The sequence below is a fragment of the Coffea arabica genome, chromosome 2c, assembly GCF_036785885.1.
Source record: "Coffea arabica cultivar ET-39 chromosome 2c, Coffea Arabica ET-39 HiFi, whole genome shotgun sequence".
Lineage (NCBI taxonomy): Eukaryota > Viridiplantae > Streptophyta > Magnoliopsida > Gentianales > Rubiaceae > Coffea > Coffea arabica.
This window is the reverse complement of record NC_092312.1, coordinates 9,222,160-9,241,399: the sequence shown is the minus strand read 5'-3', so window position 1 is coordinate 9,241,399 and position 19,240 is coordinate 9,222,160. Positions and strand designations below refer to the sequence as shown.

Below are 19,240 nucleotides of genomic sequence, written 5' to 3'. Positions count from 1 at the left end.
GTGACAAGTGAACTGCCACTGATCAAAAAACAAAATATTAGCTTTTCGGGTCAAGTCTGCACAAATTTCCTCACTTATTGCGTACAAAATGATAACCGTTAAAGAAAAGGGGGAAAAAAAAGAAAAAAATAGCCAACAATTGATGCTACTAAAGAATACACTAATCATTATAAACAGACAAATACTACAACCCCAAAAACCATACTCACAAAATTTGTTCCAAACGGCATAGAATTTTCAGTATAATGGCTTCCTCATCGACACTGATCACCATTACACCTGGAATTATGTACAAATGCCAGCATCGTACAAAAAATGAAGAGCCTGCTCAGCTCCACAGCTTGAAAAACATCAACCTGAAATTCCACTGTGCGATTCATCACTGTGCACAAGCTAAACAAGCTAGCGTGATAATATCTCCGACACACGATCGCGTGCATCAAAAGGAATATCCCTCCCAGGCACCTGAACATTCAGAAGATTTGCATACCTGCAGAATTGAATAATGTAATTTCACTAAGAGGGGGTGCGCATTAACTTTTAAATCTAATGCCAAAAAAAAAAAAAAAACTCACTCTGCATCTGTAAACAAGTGCTCATGCTCTGTGATGAATGCTAACATGGCCTGTAAAGAGTAGTACAACAGTGATAATATTAGTGTTGTTTGACAAAAGAAAGCAGAAAAGTCATGAAAGAAAACATAAGCCTTGATACAAGTAAAAAGTTGAGTTATTACCTCAAATGGCATGTTTAATAGTTCATAGTATGTCCGCACACGATCTAGCTTCAACTGTACGACTTCACTATTAATTGAAGGGATAGCAGCAAGAGCCTGCAATAACGATTAGGACAAATCAGCTATATAAAATAGCAGAAACAGAATTGAAATGGGCATAAGTTTTGAGAACCAGAATTAGATTGGGAACAAGTCATCAGTATTATGTAACAATAGGCTTGTGACAATTGTGGGCAATCAGTTCAATTAGATCTGACATGCATGGGTTACAGCTATGCTCCCTATTATAACAAGGGTAGGCAAAATTTTAGTTTATCCAGCATTTGGCCAATTGGTCAGTAGCCTTTGGGGTTTGTAATTCTCAAACAAGTACTACAGTCCTAGAAACTGCTTCAAAAATTCCCAATCCATAAAGAACATCAGCAAAGAATCTGACAATAAGGCCGTAAATTATCAGATAACTTTTAGCTTGACAGATACGAAAGAAATGGGTAGTCATCGATTTTTCTATTTCCTGAACTCCTCTCCAACCATAAGCAACAGTATTGCAGATTTCGATCATTGGACTAGACAACTAATGTCCAGATTAAATCATGCAAACACGTAAAGCTGACGATCAAGTCTAAACCTTCACATACACCTAGAGTAAACCCTCATTTTATAATAGTTTATAAAGCTACAATCAAGGAATGGTGACGTGTGACTTAATTTAACTGAGAAGGATAATCATCATTTTCCGAGATTTAATCTGACACTCCTATTTCATTGCAAGAGCAAAGAATCATCAAAACAAACCTGTTCTAAGGCAATAGAATTCCGGCATATCTGCTGAACCCCGAAAAGGTTGATAGAAGTCACATCCGTCAAAGCCTAACAGGCAACAAAGAACTCTGTTACCAACCTATGATCTGGAACTGCAAACGAAAGAATTTTGACTTGCAAACCTTGATAAACGCATGTGCTGCAACACCACATATTCCACCAAATATATATTTACGCTTCGACTCGGCAATGAAAGGTGCCATTTCTTCATCTCGACGTGTTATCTACAACAGTCAAAAAAGCAGAATTATGGTAAGGATTATGTCCAAAGAAACATAATGGAATGACATCATTCAACTTGGCATAAATTGAGAACATTTGGGAAAAACTTGTAACATATAATCAGAACATGATAGGAGGTTACCAATCAAAGAAAGAAGATGACAACTAAATTAAAACCTGATAGGAGGTAATGGAAGTTTGGTTTTTTGATGCCTATTGTGTTTCCATAGCACAATCAACTTGACACATATGCCATGCTCAGATTACACCAAAATAAGTACAGACAACATGAAATTCTATCTAATCATAATTTTTTAGATTCTGAGTCCTTTATAGTATTTGCAAAGAGAACAGCCATGAGGATTCATACAGCCTTAGATCATAAGCAAATTAAAATAAGTCTTAGGTGCTTCAACACATAAACATGCCAATACATATAATAAAGACCATATCATGAAAATTGATAACTAAGACAGATATTGGTTGATCCAAATAACAGGTCCAAGCAGTTTTCCAAGATTATTGGCGCTTGAATTAGATGGCACTATAAGATCACAAAACTGACATAGCTATACTTCAAGCTGGAGTAAATGCAGACTGCTCAGAAAATTCTAGCCAGGAATCACATATGGATGTCACTGCACCAATAAGGTGACATCTACACACAGTTTAAAATGGAAAGCAGTGATACATACCAGAGATGTTAATGATATGATAAAATCATCTGGTTCTTCTGCATCTTGGTCATCCAAATATTGCCGGCTTGTCATTTCCTACATCAACAGAAGCTTAATAGATTGCAGAAACCCGTTTTAGTTGACAGAATATTGAAATCACCAAAATATGGTCAAACCTGCATGTGAAAAATAGTCTCCAGCAGCATCTCGACACGCAGAACTTTAAGGCAATCAATTGCTAGTTTTCTATACTCCTCAGCAAATGATGCAAGATCCTTAGGAGCTGTACTGGTCGTTCTACTATGACGCGGAGTTTTTAGCCTCCCATTCTCTTCTACTTGGTTATATACTTTCTTGGATGTCTTTCCTAGCCTGATAATTAGGGAAACTCATCAGGTAAGACATAAAACATCGGCCAAGAGTCTTAACATGTTTGGTGAGTTTAATTTATACTATTCACTTTTTCCATTTCATAAACAGAGAAAATACACGACTAGAAAGCCTGTGGACCAACCACATAGTGAATGGCACATAAGTAAGCGACCTAAAATAGCAAGAGACATAATGAAGTAAATAAGGATGTGTGCACATCTTGTGAAAATCTCATCTGCAATGCAGAAAGTGACATCCATTCACATCAGAATATAGCAGAATATAGCCAGATATCTTGCTAGATTTTTTAATATCACCAAAATAGCAGATGATATAAAATCTTGGTAATACAATGCCCATCTATATATGTGACAGATATAGTTGATGCGACAGGTTTTTTATTCTAAATTGAAATAACAACTCAGCATAAATACAACATGAACTTGAGACTTCTATTAGAAAATAGGCATAAAAATGTACCAAAGTGAATGATATAATTGCATAACGATTGTATGGGTTTATTTCCACATGAAAGTTACCAACAAAGTAGTATGAAAAACACAATACTACAGCACATGCCTGCCAAAAGCATGATAACCAAAACTTTCAAGGAAAATAATACGGGACTACCACACATGTATGGCAGCACAAATGCGGAAAACTTGCCTTTCAATTGAGTCCGCAATGTATTCCAGTGAATCACTCAGAGATGCCAGCAAAATAAGTTTGTTATCATCACGAATCAAGTTCTCCTGCAAAAATTAAATTCAAAACAGAGCATGTAGCTCACTATCAAGATGCTGGCTTAGTCTAATTTGCATATAAGAGGCCAAAGCTCAACAGGTAAAAATGTTAAATAGGCTCCTACTGTACAGATACCTGCTTGATCGGCCTCAAGTTAAACAAAAGATCACTCATTTGCATTTCAAACTCCACAGTTTCAGCATCAGAAGCATTGCCGACCAAATTTGACTGACCAGGTAAGTTTGGTAAACAAGCACTGGCTGGATCAATGCGCATTAGATTTTCAACATCATGCCTCCCTATGAGCATATAACTTTGCTTCTCAAGAACTGCCTGATATATTACCCAGGAATAGTATTGTCAAAAGAAAATACCAGGCAATGAAAAATAAGAAAATCCTTGACATAATCAAACAAGACATGTACCACCAGAAACAATTTACTTTGGAATTATGCAGATTCAGATGAAACTGCAAAACACTTTACATGACAACCCCACTACTCAAGGTGCATTGAGCAGGAGGTTTTGATGCATGATGACACACATGAAAACTATTGGTCTTCTTCTTATTTGGAACGCTATGAACGTACAAGGTGAGATGTAGAAGAAACAGCCATTCATTTAAAATTTACACATCTAGGGTGTTGCCCTTATATATTTGACTTTTGAGGAAGGCCACAAAAATGAGAGATTATTTTAACCAAGAGTTTCCCAGATTTTCTAAAAGAATGAAAACTAGTCTAGGAACAGAGAAAGAGACGAGTAGCAAACAAATTTCCCTGGCCAAGGTCCCAACAAATGCTTAAAATTTAACAAAATGAGGAAAAGAGCTCATGCCTCCATATATGAAGTCCGACATCTTTCATATGTCCTTTCAAGGAAAGTTTGGACATAATTCATGAGATCACCAGCAAATTTAGGCATTGCTTGGGCCCAGCCAAAAACCTGAAATAAAAGGTTTATAGGTTAAACGCAATTTAAATGGGACAAAAAAATGACTTGAAAGAAAAGTACACACTTCATTATCACTACAGAGCAAAGTAAATTCAATCAAGTTACAAAATAACTTTCTTTTCAAACAATGACAGAGGGAATGTCCCTAATATTGTAACCAAAGCGTTGAAAGACTTGGACAAAAAATGCCTGTTTGACTTCGTCTATTGTATACACTCCTTTTTTCTTTCATAGGACATAAAGAATATCTAAGACTACCTCCTTTGCCAAGAAATCAATTGCCAAAAGCCCTTGTAAGACAGGCCGCCCCTTCTCAATTGATGGTGTATAACAAGCAGCTGCATGTGCTCTTGGACGGAATGCAGCTGGACCTGCATAGAGATTTCCAAAAAACAAGGTTTAATGACAAACGACCCATCATGCAGCTAATACAATTTCAGCTTAATAATGTCCAAAAAACCCCCCTCACAAGAAAGAAAGGATTTTTAGAGCAGTAATTGAATTAAAGGATTTTTAGAGCAGTAATTGAATTCTTCTTCCTTTGCAGCCTCTTGCACAGAAGTCCATTCACTGCTTTTCTTTCCAAACAGATTTAAATTTCCCAACACCAAAAGTGAATTTTTACCAATCCAACACATATTGTTTATCTCTCACGCATCACATAGGACATCCAGATGCTATGTAGCACAAGCCCAAGTTCAAAAAGACGGCCAACCTCGTGGCAATATCCAATAACTTCTATCAACAAGTCCACAACAACCACCCCCTCTCCAAGAATAGCCTCTCTCGGAACTTACAAATGAAAAATATCTCAGAGAATATACAGTCCACTCCATTTCAGTTTGACTGTCAAATTCTGGCCTTTCCAGTCAAACTGCTGAGAATTTAGACCAATAAATTAAGTGAACAGCCTCAATATTTAAAACAAAAACTTCCACCTGATAAGTATTTATTCTCAGCCACCAAAGCGATCTTTCTAAAAACCAGAAAAAGGGAACAAAATTGTGCTCTGAAGAGAATCTTAGAAACCAGAAAGGTCAACAATGGCCCTTAAAACAAAGAGAGAACAAAAGTTTGACAGATTCACTTCTACTGAGAAGCCTATCAGAATTTCAACCAGTATGGCTCCTAATCAACAGCAAGGGCAATTTGCAAATAGCTCCAATGGCAAGATATCAAGAATCCTGAACTTTTGTAGCAGAGAATTAAGCCCATTGTGCTACTTTGACAGTGTTTGGGGAAAGCTATTTATGCATGAGATTCATGCATAGAAGATCTATATACTTACTTTATGTATATCTGAATCTACTTACTGCAGTTAATGAATGTTAGACTTCTTAAAATAAGATACAAATTACATTGCACTCCACAATATTGTTGATTCATTGACAGTTTGCTGAACAATCTTATTTTACCCTCCCAATGTGAAAGGACAAAGAGGCGATGGTTGTTATGACATGTGAAACATAAATAACGTGATGTGGTATAATCTAATACTGAAGATTCTGCCTCCTTACTAATTGACCGCAGTATCCACGAATCAAAAGATTTGGAAAAACCAGAAATTGCACCTAATGCTTGAGAAACACAGGTATAAATTCCTATTAGATAAATGAAAATTTAATAATGCATATGAAAAGTACCATGTTCAATATGGTCCTCAGAAATCAAGAATTACTAATGCAGAGGAACTATATCTTCAATGCACAAATGAAAGACAATAAAAATTACGAGTAAATATATAAGATGAGCTTTAAAGAAAATTGGTATTTAACTACTTTAATTCTAAAACACAAGGCTATGATCAAAGTAATACTAAGGCAGAACTTTTCATCGTTATATTGACTTCAGTATTGTAGATTCCTTGACCTTAAAGCTTGAATGAAATTGATGAAGAAAAACTAAAAATGGATTAGTGTGTAGAACTTACTTGATATGGCTTGCTGAACGCCTTTCCGGTAATCAACAAACATTGTAGGTAAAAAGTGATCCTTCACAAAGTTCTCCACAAATGCTAACAACCCATCATTCCTGAAAATTTCGAAAGCAAGGAATGTGTAAGTCAACTAACTGGGAAGCATTATAAAAACCAGAGGCAAGAAAAACTAACACCCATGTCCCAGACCCTCTAGTGGTTAAGACACACTAAAGGATAAAACAAAGAAAAATGAAGGTTACTACAAACCAATTTAAGTTGTGAGCAACAACAGGAACCATTCACTTTTGAAACCCATAGTAATTTTAAGGAGCTAATAAATCAATTCCACAGCAGTATAAACTATCATTTGATGAAGCTTGTTCCAATCACCACAATGTCAAAAGTATTCCAGTCATTATTGTTACCTTTTGGGTACACACTACACTAAATCAGAATCTCTAATTTCCAGTTTATCCAGGAAGTATCCCAGTGCATAACCAAGCCCTAAATTCCTTTGACAACTGTGGCAAAGGGCAGTCACATGGAGTTTTTTAATTATAGCAACTGTTTTCCAATTTACTCATAGACATCTAATTACACTAACCATTTACCTTCATATATCATTTTGTGGTGTTAATATTGTTTCCATGATGTCCAGAAAAGCTATATACCCACCTCACTAAAACAACTTCAAAAAAGAAAAAATCATTTCTGCAATGACACCACTCTTATTTTTCCCCCATTTTGTTTGGTGATGATGAAGGAGAATGTCATACAGTCGTGCAAATAATAGCATATCAACTCCCAAATGGAAGCAAGCCTTCGTAATAAAAACTCACAATCAGGCATGTCCGACACACAGCAGTCAAAATTTTATGTACATCTATATCTTTTTGTACTTCTACCAGAAAATTTAGACAAATATGTGATTACTTGAATTTAGTCCGAAATTGCACTCTTCTTCAGATTCTGGTAAACAAATCTTCTTGAAAGTTTAGGACTTGAACATTTCAATGACGGTCGTGCTTTATCACAAAATATTAAATCCTGAGGCCTCAGTTATTATGACATCATCAAAATTATCGTATACAGCTAAGCATAGAGCCTTGCAGTTGTCTGAAAATTCAGTAATGAAGTTCTAGTTCTCGCTGAAGAGGATAAATTCTTTATTAGAAGCTTGAAGAGCAGGTCATATGGTAACATTATCCTTTCATCCACTTATGTTTCCTCAACAAAAATCAAGAGCAGCACAAGAAAATGTCAAAAGATAAGTAGAGAACCATGGCAACAATTGCCTTTAACCATTTTCCTGTAAACTGTCAGGAAAAAAAAATTCATTCTCAAGAACAAGAAGCTGTATAATTAACTCCAAGCTTACCCAAGCTGAGAATACTTTTGAGGTAGCAATGAAGCAACTTTATCTGTAAACTGCAGACAAACAAATTTTATAAGACCAGTTACATAATCCATGTTTGATAGTAACAAGAGGAAAAGGGGGAAAGAAATAGAAAAGCGTGTCAAATGCTAAACCTGAAGAACGGGTCGATATACAGATGCCGCTAAATATATGCCCTGCTCGGGTAGAATAGCTGCAGTACCATAACCTTCTTGAAGCACATTAGGACCTCGCCTACTCCATCCTTGGCGAATGAGATCAACCCCTGAGTCAAATTGTTCACGATAAACTTACTAAGGACAATGGAGTGAAAAGTTGAAAAGGAAAGAGGAATCTGGTTGTAAAAAGTAACTTGAAATGGATATGTTACAGTCTAAATGTAACTGCAATTGGCAGACCAGTTTTTCCATACGTCTACTGTTTCTCCAAACCCAGGATGGCAGGAGAGAGGAAGTATAGATGAAATCAATCAAAAAAAATTAAAAAATTAAAAAGCTTTGATTGCATCATTTGTTGAAAGAAGATAAACATAGCATGCAAACTTTGGGTAAAGGTATTAGCAGATGAAGAAGCAAGAACATGGCATTGACATTCTAAAACGTGAAGCCCAAAACAGATTACTACAGATTTTCTTCGAATTTACTTAAACTATCCTGCTTCATACCCACAAAATATCATGACTGATAGCTAAATGAATTTATTATCAACTTTGACACCTTATAAGTATGATCGATCTTCCTGCAGGCACAATTTATTCAATGGCAATGGGGTTCAGACAACTGAACGGAACAATTTTGTCCCAGTAAAAAATGGAAAAACGCAACAGATATTTTACTTCGGGTATGGAACAAAATTTTAAACATGACAAAGTCAAGTAATTCCATAGGTACCTCAACAAGGGCAATAAATCATATATTCACGCAACAGAAAAAGGAATTGTAAGAAATGCAATAGCACAGTTGCACATACCCTGATTAGGAATGGAAATTGTAGCTTCTGTGAAGCGAAAGGCAAAAGTTAGACCATCTTCAGATCCGTCCCTACAGCACAGATTCAACAAAAAAGATTAATGTCAAAGCCAATGAGAGGTAAAAAAATCTTAAAGATTCAGGGAAATCACTAATGCAACATTACTAGTCATAATAAGAATTAAACAAATTCTACAGAATATGAAACATAAAGCCACTGTTGCAGCAGAACTACTTTCTGTAATAATTCTATCAAGTACAAAATATAAATAGGGACCATCCAGTTTTGTATCCCTGGAACTTCATTAAATGAAACTATTAGTGTTCACTCTAACAATGTCACGATTCCTAAATCATTTCAATTAGGTCGATCATGCTTTTAAAAATCATCAGGTAACTATGTTCAGTGCTCAAACACATGGACAATTTTATGGAATATTCAGCACCTTCAGTGGTTGGCCGTTCCAAAAGTGAATCACTGCAGCATGTAAATCGCCCCCTATGAGTTACTTATGCAGCTAATTATCACATGAAATTGTTCCCAATTAGAGTAAAACCATAAATTAAGATTGTTGCAATTAGTAACGGAAAGTATATTTCAGTCATTTCAATCAAAGAAAAGCTTAAACAGTTTAAACAATTAGACATCAACAAATCGTAGCTTACCATTTATTGGGTCAGAAAGAACATTAAACAAATAGGCATGCAGGTTTCAACATCATGTAGCTGAATCTCAATTGCAACAAAGTCTGAAACCTGATCCAATTTTCCTGAATACCTTATTTGCATCATTCCTGATCATATACTAAAAAACGATTTAAAATAAAACTGCCTGAATTTTATTCCTCCACTAGATTATGAGTTAAGCACTTTTAACAATCATACACTTTTCATGACTCACGTACTGGCCTTAAGTCATGCAAGACCGCATGGTCCAATTGATTTTTTCATGACGCAAATTGTGAATAAAAACAAACTCTACATAGGCGAGGAGAGATAAGAAGTAGATGAACTGCAACTAACTCCAATTTGATGGCAGAGACTATTCAGTCAAGACAAATGAAGATGAGATACAAACTTTGCTCTTGCAAAGATTGCAGAAGCACTTCACTATAGTTCCCAATTTTTGAAATTTGATGTTATCATTCCAAGCAAGGAATTGGCCCTAGACCTAGAGTTGCTATCTGAAAATAAATATCTTGAAGAAAGAGGAACAGAATCTCCAAGATAAAGTGGAAGAGAATCAATATTTTCTTTACTCACCTCTTATCTTTAGATGGAGCCTTGCTTGCAAGTCTAGCCGTTTGGACAGCAGCATCTGCTGATGCAGCTTCAGGAGTAGCTCGTAATATTTCACATATGAGTTGTTGACACTCACTCTAATCCGCAATCCATCAAAACCATAATGATGCATTTAATTCACAAATTAAAATGTACTCTGGCGCTAGAACTTTAAGAATTTAACAGAGTAAGAAATTCAACCTTAACAAAAAAATCACAATCATAAGAGACCTACCTGTAAAACAGTCAGCGAGAAGCCAATGCTATAACCACCAGTATCATGTGATGCCTCAGGATCATGGTTCCAATTGGACTCTCCAACTATGGACTTGGGTGTATTCAAGTCAACCTGCTGGGCAGATTTTGTCTCAAGAAGCTCTCCAACAATAACATGGTTCTCTGCAATCATAATGATTTGTTCAGAAAGTAGAGAAGTAATTACAGGCATTAAATTGAAGAAAAGAGAGGCACTCATATCTAACCAAAAATCCTAACAACAGTTTCCAGAATGGAATCAAGAAGTTCTTTTGCAGAAGCCTGTGCTGTTCCACTGGGAGACATTACAGAAGACACTGGGCTCACAGCTAATAAGGCTCCAGCTAGAGAAATTCCATTTTGATGTTTTTTCTGCTTTAATAGCTGATAACTTTCCAACTGTCCCTTTAAATAGTGTAGACCTGTTAACCCAGTTTGTGCAGCTTGCCCAATGCCAGGCCTTGAAGAGTTCGAACGCTCTGCTTGTGATTTAATCTTGGTTGTAATTATATCATGAATTGTAGGTCTCAACCTTTGGCTGTTGAAAACAACAAGGAAAAGACCAAAAGTCATGTTCTAATTTGTTTGAGAAAACAATAGAAAGTAAAAGCCATCACTCCTAAAACAAGCTCAATGCATATATACCTAACGCTAGCTCACTAAATGACAATTTGATGCCTTATGTCTAACAATTTCAATCGAAAAGAACAGAAGCAGATTTTAAGTCCTGCTTATCTCCTGTAGCTGCATAAAGCAAACTGGCTTAACAAATTATCCCATAGTGTCCTGTAACACACGATTGTAGAAGCTGAGGTAACAAGCACAAGGAATTTTGATTTGACTATGACAAAAAGCACTTTGATTCCCCTTACTCTTTGAAACCATTAAGAACAAGATATGAAGCTTATATATTAATACTTCTAAGAAGATAAAGATGTCACATGCAGCCGAAAGAATACAAGTGAAAAAAGCGGATCAAAAGTTACGAGTTTGCAGTGAGCCAAGAGAAAGAAGTCGAATGGGAGAGAGATTGTGCAGCAGAAGTTAGAGATTTGATTAGGCCTTGGAAGAGACATATATCAACTTGTTAAAACTATGCCTGATCATCTTATGAGACGAGACTCTTATTGATTTTGAATGTTGAAAACTTACCATATTATGGCACCAGCAGCAGCAACTTTGCCAAGCAGGCAGAGGCACTCAACCATGGTCTGCAAATACTTAACATGCAAAGGAGCATCACTCTTTCGCATTGTTTCCTACATGCAGATTCAAAATAAAAAGCTCATAACTGTTTGACAAGATAAGTTGATTACTAATTGCACAGATGAGATTGTACAGTGTGTACAGCATTCATACAACAAATTCATCAGGAGTGGCATCTGACAGCCAAATTGGAATCTGACGAGAAAAAAGCTTGACATCCTTTAATGTATCATCACCACCATTGACCTTTGACATACCATCCTCTTGTACATCCAAAGTGCCATCCTCATCGTGACCGTCAAATGATGAACTACAGAGCAAAGAGGTAGATTATGCATTATTTACTTTGCACATTATTCAATCCAATAAAGAAAAATTAGGCATTTGAATCATCAAAGCAAATATTTCTTCAGAACAAACTAAAACCATTCCAAGTTTTTATATTGAAAATCCATTTACATACGCATTACTTGTAAAAACTTATCAGTCAATAGAGCACAACATGCATGCAATGTGGGGGAACTGCAATAGTGCACACCATGCAAAAATTGCTCTGTTTCATCCCTCAACACTGCAATTTAATCTTACCTTTTGTAAAAAAAAAAAAAAAAATGCATTGTGTTATAGATTTTTATACTTTGAACAGACTTTGATATTTTAGACAAGCAAACATCTCTTTCTTGTTTGACTCTCTTGCACACTAGAATTTGAGCAGTAGATATAAACACAAAACGTAAACCAATATATAGGCCAAAACTGAGTCAGAAGAAAGACGAACAACAGAACAAATAAATGGGTATGTAACACACACAAGGTGACAGTCATCAGTCTAACCGGTGATGCTAAACAAGTTTTCTTAGTCGTGAGACAAAGTATTCAGTCATCAAAGTTGATTCTAACCAGCAGCAGAATTAATATTAAGAAAATCAAAGAACAGGAGCCAGATTCTACACAGTGAAGCAGAAGTAGCAACCAAACAAAGAAAAATACAATTTGCCAAGTAGCAACCAAACAAAGAAAAATACAATTTACACAAGTGAATCTTAAATAAGTATTCTATATTACCCCCCGTCAATAGAACTAGCTCGAAATGATCCATCTCCAAGTCCAGATGAACCAAACTGATTGTCGCCTTTAAGCAACCTGGTTCTTCTAGAGAGAGTTTGCGTGTTGTTTGTAAAATATGCAACAGCTGTGGCAGTTGGCACTGCATCATCCATCTCGTCAATACTTGACACAGCAGAACTGCACAAGAAGAAATCAAATTTCACCAAGCAGCAAGTTTTAAGAATCATGCCTTGCCTGATGCTCAAAAGAGACCATCAAAAACAGAGAATTACAAAATAAAATGTTGGAACTGCTATCTTGCTGTGTGTTTTATCTTTGCCCCCTTATGTAGTCATCTGATATAGTTTTACCTAACTGGATGAAAAGCTTGCTGTGCAAGTGGTGTAAAAAAATAGCTAAAACCTGAATTCAGAGATTTGGCTAAGAAAAAATGGCAACCCTTGTTACTCAATGGGTGTTACTCAAGGACAGATATTTTAAAAGGGAACATGAATATTAGTTGTTCAACTTAAAATCATACAAGATCAAGGTGTATAAAGTGTCGTACAAACACAGACTAAAATGAAAGGACCACTATGAAGAGGAAGAGGATGCAAAAAAACTCAAGCAAGCAAAATATATTAAACAAAAAGGGAGCATTCAATTGAAGAAACAAAAAAGCAACAAACACTAATGGCAAAAGAATATTCGATAGGGGCAAACAAGAAAAAGGAGACAGCTTGCTTCAGAAATCAACAAGAAACTGAGGTCTTCTGTTAGTGGACTGTGTGTACAGACTTTCTCCCCAAGGATGTCTTAAACCCTCCCAACATAAAACCTTTGTGTAGGCAGATGTAGAAGTGTACTTTGATTGACTTGACGCAAAACATGCAAAAAAGTTACACATTTAACTGTTGTAAACCACTCCCATTTCCCTGACCAAAAGGGCAGTGGGTGTCAGACTCAGTCTAAGCAGACTTTCCCTTGGAAAACAAGGCAATGTGTCACAAGCTGACAACCCTGAAATATTCTGACATCACATTCCAAATTTACCTCATATTGCAAATTACATGGATAAATAAGGACTTCACAGAAATGCAAAAGCAGGAAAGTCAATATTTAAAATCCACAAGAAGACACTTAATAAACATATATGATCAAATAGGGATAAGAAACATTACCTGTATCCACCCTTGTTATAAAGATGGTCATGCATATCCTCCAATACTTTATAGAAAAGAATTCCTCGCAATTTCGTCAACTCAGATCTGACATCTTGTAGAGCACCAACCTGAGAACATCAAAGGGCATGCAGTTTAGATGCGACTACAAGCATCATCAAATAAATCAAATCCTTTTTTTTGGGGGGGGGGGGGGGGAAGAGAAGGAGGACGAGGGAGAAGGGAACCAAAATTTAGAGCAATGATTACAAACATCAAATAGCTATTCATTTAAGACATTGGTCTACCAGGCCAAATGAGAAAGGCACTGCAGTAGATATCTAGTGAACCCTAAAAAACCTGGAACCAAGTTGCCTGCTTGTCATGTAAGAGAATGTGCACACATTCTGTATGCACATACTACTATATATTTAGCTTAATCTGGAATTCATTATGGAACAACCTAAGAGATTTATGTGACCAAACTGAGAGCTGCATTAACTTCAACCAGTAAATAAAGTCCTTAAATTTAATATCCTATCAAGTGCTTTAAGACTGCATATTGAGATACTTGAGCGTACGAGTACATTAAGATGAAGTCAACCACAGGTGGATGTAAACAGTTTCTATTTTATCATGGACTTAACTTGTCTAGAGAGGGATGGACTGAAAGCGTATGCAACATGGCAGCCACAACCATTTGACAGCTTTTCATAAGGTTGAACTCTAAGAAAAGTCAGGGTTTCTTCAAACAACAAGGGGCTGGGTCAACCACTCAATCAAATGATATTGAGCATGTTTCCCAACTCTTCTTGAGAAACAAGTGGGCTATTTCTTTGCAAAATTGTGCTCAATTTCATATGTACTTTTTTTGGACTTGGCGAGTTTATTTTGGGATTTTGCGGAAGCAGAAGATAAAAGGGCCTTTTTTATCAATATTATCAATTATTTGATAATTGTTATTACCAATCTTAGTATTTTGATTACTCTTAGTATTGATTTTGACACAGGATTCAATATCGACCCTTTTTCTAAGAAAAAATTTGATGATTTTCCAATCAAAATATTTAAGTTCTCATCATGTCCTTGAGCGTTTATAATGTTTGTCTCACAGGCCTGTGCTATTCAGATCACACAAGGGTCATCTCACAAATGAAGCATTCTAATATACTAATTCTTATGGTAAAAATATGTTGGTGTCACTTGCTATGGAGCCTGGAAATCACATGCTTGCTGATGTTGAATCGGGAGTCCAATTTCACACATCTGCTTGCCTTTGATTCGCAATATTTAACTCCACTCTAGTTTATATTAGTTGGATGGGTTAGCAATTTCATTCCAATGACCCAAAAAAATAATGAACCAATTAAATGGCTTTACCACAATGTAGTGCTGTAGAGTAAAATTCAATAACAGCGATCAAAGGCATCCCACAATATCATCCCATTAAACAGATCAGACATCTTTAATGTCCTGAAGTTCTTAGTTAAATGAAACCTTATGAATTAGTGTGCTCAACCATTCAAATTCTGTAACTAAAATTTCACATAATTAAAGCGCATAAAAGATAGCACAAGGGGGAAATAAGCCAAAGATCCTTCAAATTGACCATAGTCACCACACAGCTAAGAACTCATGGAGTCAGACCTTATTTGTGGCTTCACATTGACAGCTGAGTTCAATATCCAGGTGAACTTCTAAAACCCTAACCTAAATGTGAATATTTTCACAATTCAACATAACCAGAAAACAATCTATCAACACAGTAAGTCAATAATTTAAAACTCCAGTTCTCAGAAGTAACTGCCCCATATTTAAAGACATAAGATGTGAAATTATTTTATGACCATACTTCATAAGCTAGAAAAATCAGAACATGGATTCGTACTTATTTACATTAAAAATCAAAAGCAGCAGAGGAAAGTAACAAAATATTAAAGAATGCATCAACCAAACCAACCGTCTGAAGGCCCTCTCTCTCCAGCATTAATGTAGATTGAACATGTAACTGCACTGCAGCATAGAACTGCTTATCAGCAATGAGCTTCTCAATACGAGCTGGAACCTAAGCCATAATGAGGAAGAGAAAACCAAGACAAATAAATCATAAGACGACAAATGCTAGGTGTTTAGAACAATTATCTACAATGAAGAGAAAGGATGCTGAAAAGAATCACGGCTTCCACAAATGTTTCTTTCAGTATATTGGTCAACTTGTATAATGATGGAAGGAAGTGCTAAAACAAATTATGCGCCACTTTAGCAGATTAATCTCCAATGTAGATGTAAATTTCTACAAATTAAATAAATGAAATAAACACAGTAAAAAATATTTAAAAAGGTAAATTCAAGAAAGTACAAGCTTTTAGATCACCGAGTTTGAATTAGCAAGGATACTAGCAAAATCATAGATCACCAATAACTTGCTCCAAGCAGCCAAGAACCAAAATAAGTTTCTGATATTCAATTGGAAGACAGAAATTAGATGATTGTACAACCCAACATGTCAGAAAAACTAACAGAGAAGCTAAAGACTTGTATATCCCACCCAGAAGGAAAGTAAAAGAGACATCTCCAAATTTTCCAAGATATAATTTTCCAAATTTTTTATTCTATTCTGCCTTCAGTGATTCTTTTTTGTTACTGGAACTTTAAATTTATCTCTGCGGTCACTTTCTAACCTTTATTGCTTGATGTGATGCCCAATGCTTTCATCCTTCAGAGTTCAAAGAACATGAAAACATAAACATAATTCTTACCAGAATATGTATCAGCATTTAATAGAGATGACCTTCCTACTATTTTTTGTTGTACTTACTAAAATGGTCTATAAGATTCTCCTTACACATACTTGTGCATTCTTTATATTACTTTTGATCTTGAGCTCAAATAATAACTTCTGATTGACTCTATTTTTTTGTAGAAATACCAATTTGAACAACACTTTTATGGACAGCAAGGAAGAGTACCGCAAGGCAAACCATGCATGAATGAGGATGAAAACAACAATTGACATACCTTAGCTATGCCCTCCAGTTGATCCAACAATGATATAATATGCCGCAATGTAACCGAACGATACCATAACTGATGCAACTGCTTGTTTTGAGCGCCAAGAAGCTTCTTTGCGTCACCCAAATCACCCTTTAGTACAGCAATACTCTGAGCAGATTCACTGAATAACCGCAAAATCTGGAGGAAAATAGTTGAGCTAATACAAACTTGAAATATTAAGAAGGGTTAAATGCTCTACTTCCCGGCGGCAAAAGCAAAAATAGGGAGGTTCTAATAGATAATTACCACTAATACTAAAAAGAAAAAAAATGCACCACAACCAGGAAAAACATAAACTCCTCCACTAAGGATAACAACTCGAGCGTTAAAAATGGCAAGAAAGTAATATATATTAGCGAGACACTCTTCCTGAATCTATCAAAAGTAAAAAAAAATTAAAACAGTAGTATGCTGCCAACTAAAACAAGTAGACATCCTATAGCAACACAATTAGCTTTATAAGGAAGAAAATAACAGTAGGTCATAGACTATAGATCCTTCACCCAGCTCTGAAAGATAATACTCAATGTGGTTGTTTTATAGTTAAGCAAAGTAGCTGATTTCGAAGACATATGCCCTAATGTTGTCCTTCCATCTCTTACCTTCTCCAACCACTCTCTCTCTCTCTCTAAAACAGAATAGTGAAGATATACAGTGCACATGTACAATCAGAATATGCTATATAACCTCTTTACTATACTACAATTACAGTCTACCTAAATGTCGTATCAGTATATAACAGATCCTTCTTTTACGCAAGAAAGTTGACGACGATACTGATACATAAATATGCCGATTACTAGCATCATCTCGAATCTTGGCATTACATCAATCAACTTGGAATAAGATTTATACATGACAAAGATAACTAACATAAAGAAAAGTTGAAAACTTTAATCAAAGGGCGGCAAGAAAGGTAAACAAGAAAAAGAAGAAATAATTAGCAACCTGAGAATAATTTTGGATAGCTTTGTTGAAGCCACCATGATAAGCATGCACTACTTCATCTACAACTTCTTCAATGATATCACTCTGCTCCTTCAAAAGCTGTGCTTCACCATCACGATCTTTGGATGTTAAAATATGTACAACGTGAGGTAAAGAATCAAAACGTGCAGCAGCCCAGCTCTCATCTATTCTCGCAAGTTCCTCCCTCAAATACTGCATTTGGAATGAAGCAAAATCAGAAAGAATGTGCAGGATCAACCAGAAATACTAATTCTCTCATGTTGATATTTCCAACAAGCTCTGAATCAATGGGTCTAGTTACAAGCCCAACTTCATGTTGAATTTTGAGTAGTATTTACAAAGTAGAGCTCTCGACCAGAAAATTCATCACCCAAAGGAATTCATGCCGGCGGCAGAAAATCCTTGCTCCAATTTAGGTCATGTTCAAGAATAACCAAATCATCCAACTACATAATAACCCCATTTTCTCTCGTCGATTACAATACTTCGCAACTAAAATCTTCAAATACTTTACGCATGTGGGTTATTAAACACAACAATAAGCAAAAATGAAAGGCTGCAATCTTAAACAATAAAAAGAAATACAAATTGAGTCAAAGGTCTCAACACTAACGTTTTACTGATAATTCAAAAAAGTCTAATTTTAGACAAGAAGATGCAAACTCACGGCTTTGTCTCGGGAAATCGGTAACCCGTCGAAAATCCCCATCCGGAATCCAATCAGCTTAGTCACCAGCTCCAATTACTGAAAATTCGGGCTGAAAAACAAAATTGCCAAAATTCAGATTAATTACATCCAAATCGTCATTGAAGTAAATACTGGATTAATTAACGTAGAAGAAGACATGTACTTGCGTTTGTGCGTGAGTGTGTGAAAGAAGGAGGAGAAAATGCTGTCAGGAAAGAGAGGAAATGATTCGGATCTGTAAACTTTCTGATGAAGAAAACGAATCGGATAAATTAAATTCGAATCATTAACAATATATATTATTATTACCTTTGTTCAAAATATGATATGAGATCAGAGGATTCAAAGCTGGTTAAAAATAAAAAAACAAAAAACAAAAAATAAATAGAAAAGGACGTTGCAGGGGGCAAAAAATAAAAATAAAAAAGAGTCGTAATATTAACTCAATATGGGTCTACGACTTTTCTTCTAATGATAACATGACAAAGCGGCGGAGTCACGTGGGTGACGTCATTAACCTGTTCAAACTTGAAATAAAAATGAAAAAGATAATTGCCTTAGAATATTAACTATGACCCCTAAACTTTTGAGATGTGTCAATTTAGTCATGACAAATTTGGTAATAAAATTCTATTATGATTAAATTACTACTACGTCAATATACATGAGATTGGCAATTTCGATTTTTTCTCTTTTGTGCATGCGTCATGTATAAACTACAGTAAAGGCAACTAGGCTTGTTGATAGGATTAAACTTAAAGACGTAATTTT

General features: G+C 35.7%; 1 protein-coding gene across 5 annotated transcripts; it reads right to left on the bottom strand.

Annotated features, from left to right (window-relative positions):
• Positions 1–57: 57 nt before the first annotated feature.
• LOC113725775 (exocyst complex component SEC8-like) lies at positions 58–18,927 on the bottom strand. Of its 5 annotated transcripts, none has more exons than XM_072074171.1 (28): positions 18,779–18,887; positions 18,637–18,674; positions 18,449–18,539; positions 17,761–17,973; positions 16,777–16,950; positions 15,719–15,823; positions 13,780–13,889; positions 12,617–12,796; positions 11,705–11,861; positions 11,498–11,604; positions 10,573–10,883; positions 10,326–10,489; positions 10,073–10,188; positions 8,811–8,881; positions 7,976–8,106; positions 7,824–7,873; positions 6,458–6,558; positions 4,786–4,898; positions 4,411–4,518; positions 3,709–3,906; positions 3,496–3,581; positions 2,634–2,829; positions 2,476–2,553; positions 1,681–1,782; positions 1,532–1,606; positions 737–832; positions 576–625; positions 58–490 (listed from the first exon to the last, which is right to left on the bottom strand). In XM_072074171.1, exons 3-28 carry the CDS (start codon positions 18,488–18,490, stop codon positions 403–405), a joined length of 3,222 nt encoding a protein of 1,073 aa, XP_071930272.1. In that variant the 5' UTR covers positions 18,491–18,539; positions 18,637–18,674; positions 18,779–18,887; the 3' UTR covers positions 58–402. The 5 variants fall into 5 exon arrangements, with proteins under 5 accessions (XP_071930272.1, XP_027104929.1, XP_027104928.1 ...); XM_027249128.2 differs by having other exon boundaries at positions 18,633–18,674; positions 18,779–18,863; XM_027249127.2 differs by lacking the exon at positions 18,637–18,674 and having other exon boundaries at positions 18,779–18,927.
• Positions 18,928–19,240: the final 313 nt, after the last annotated feature.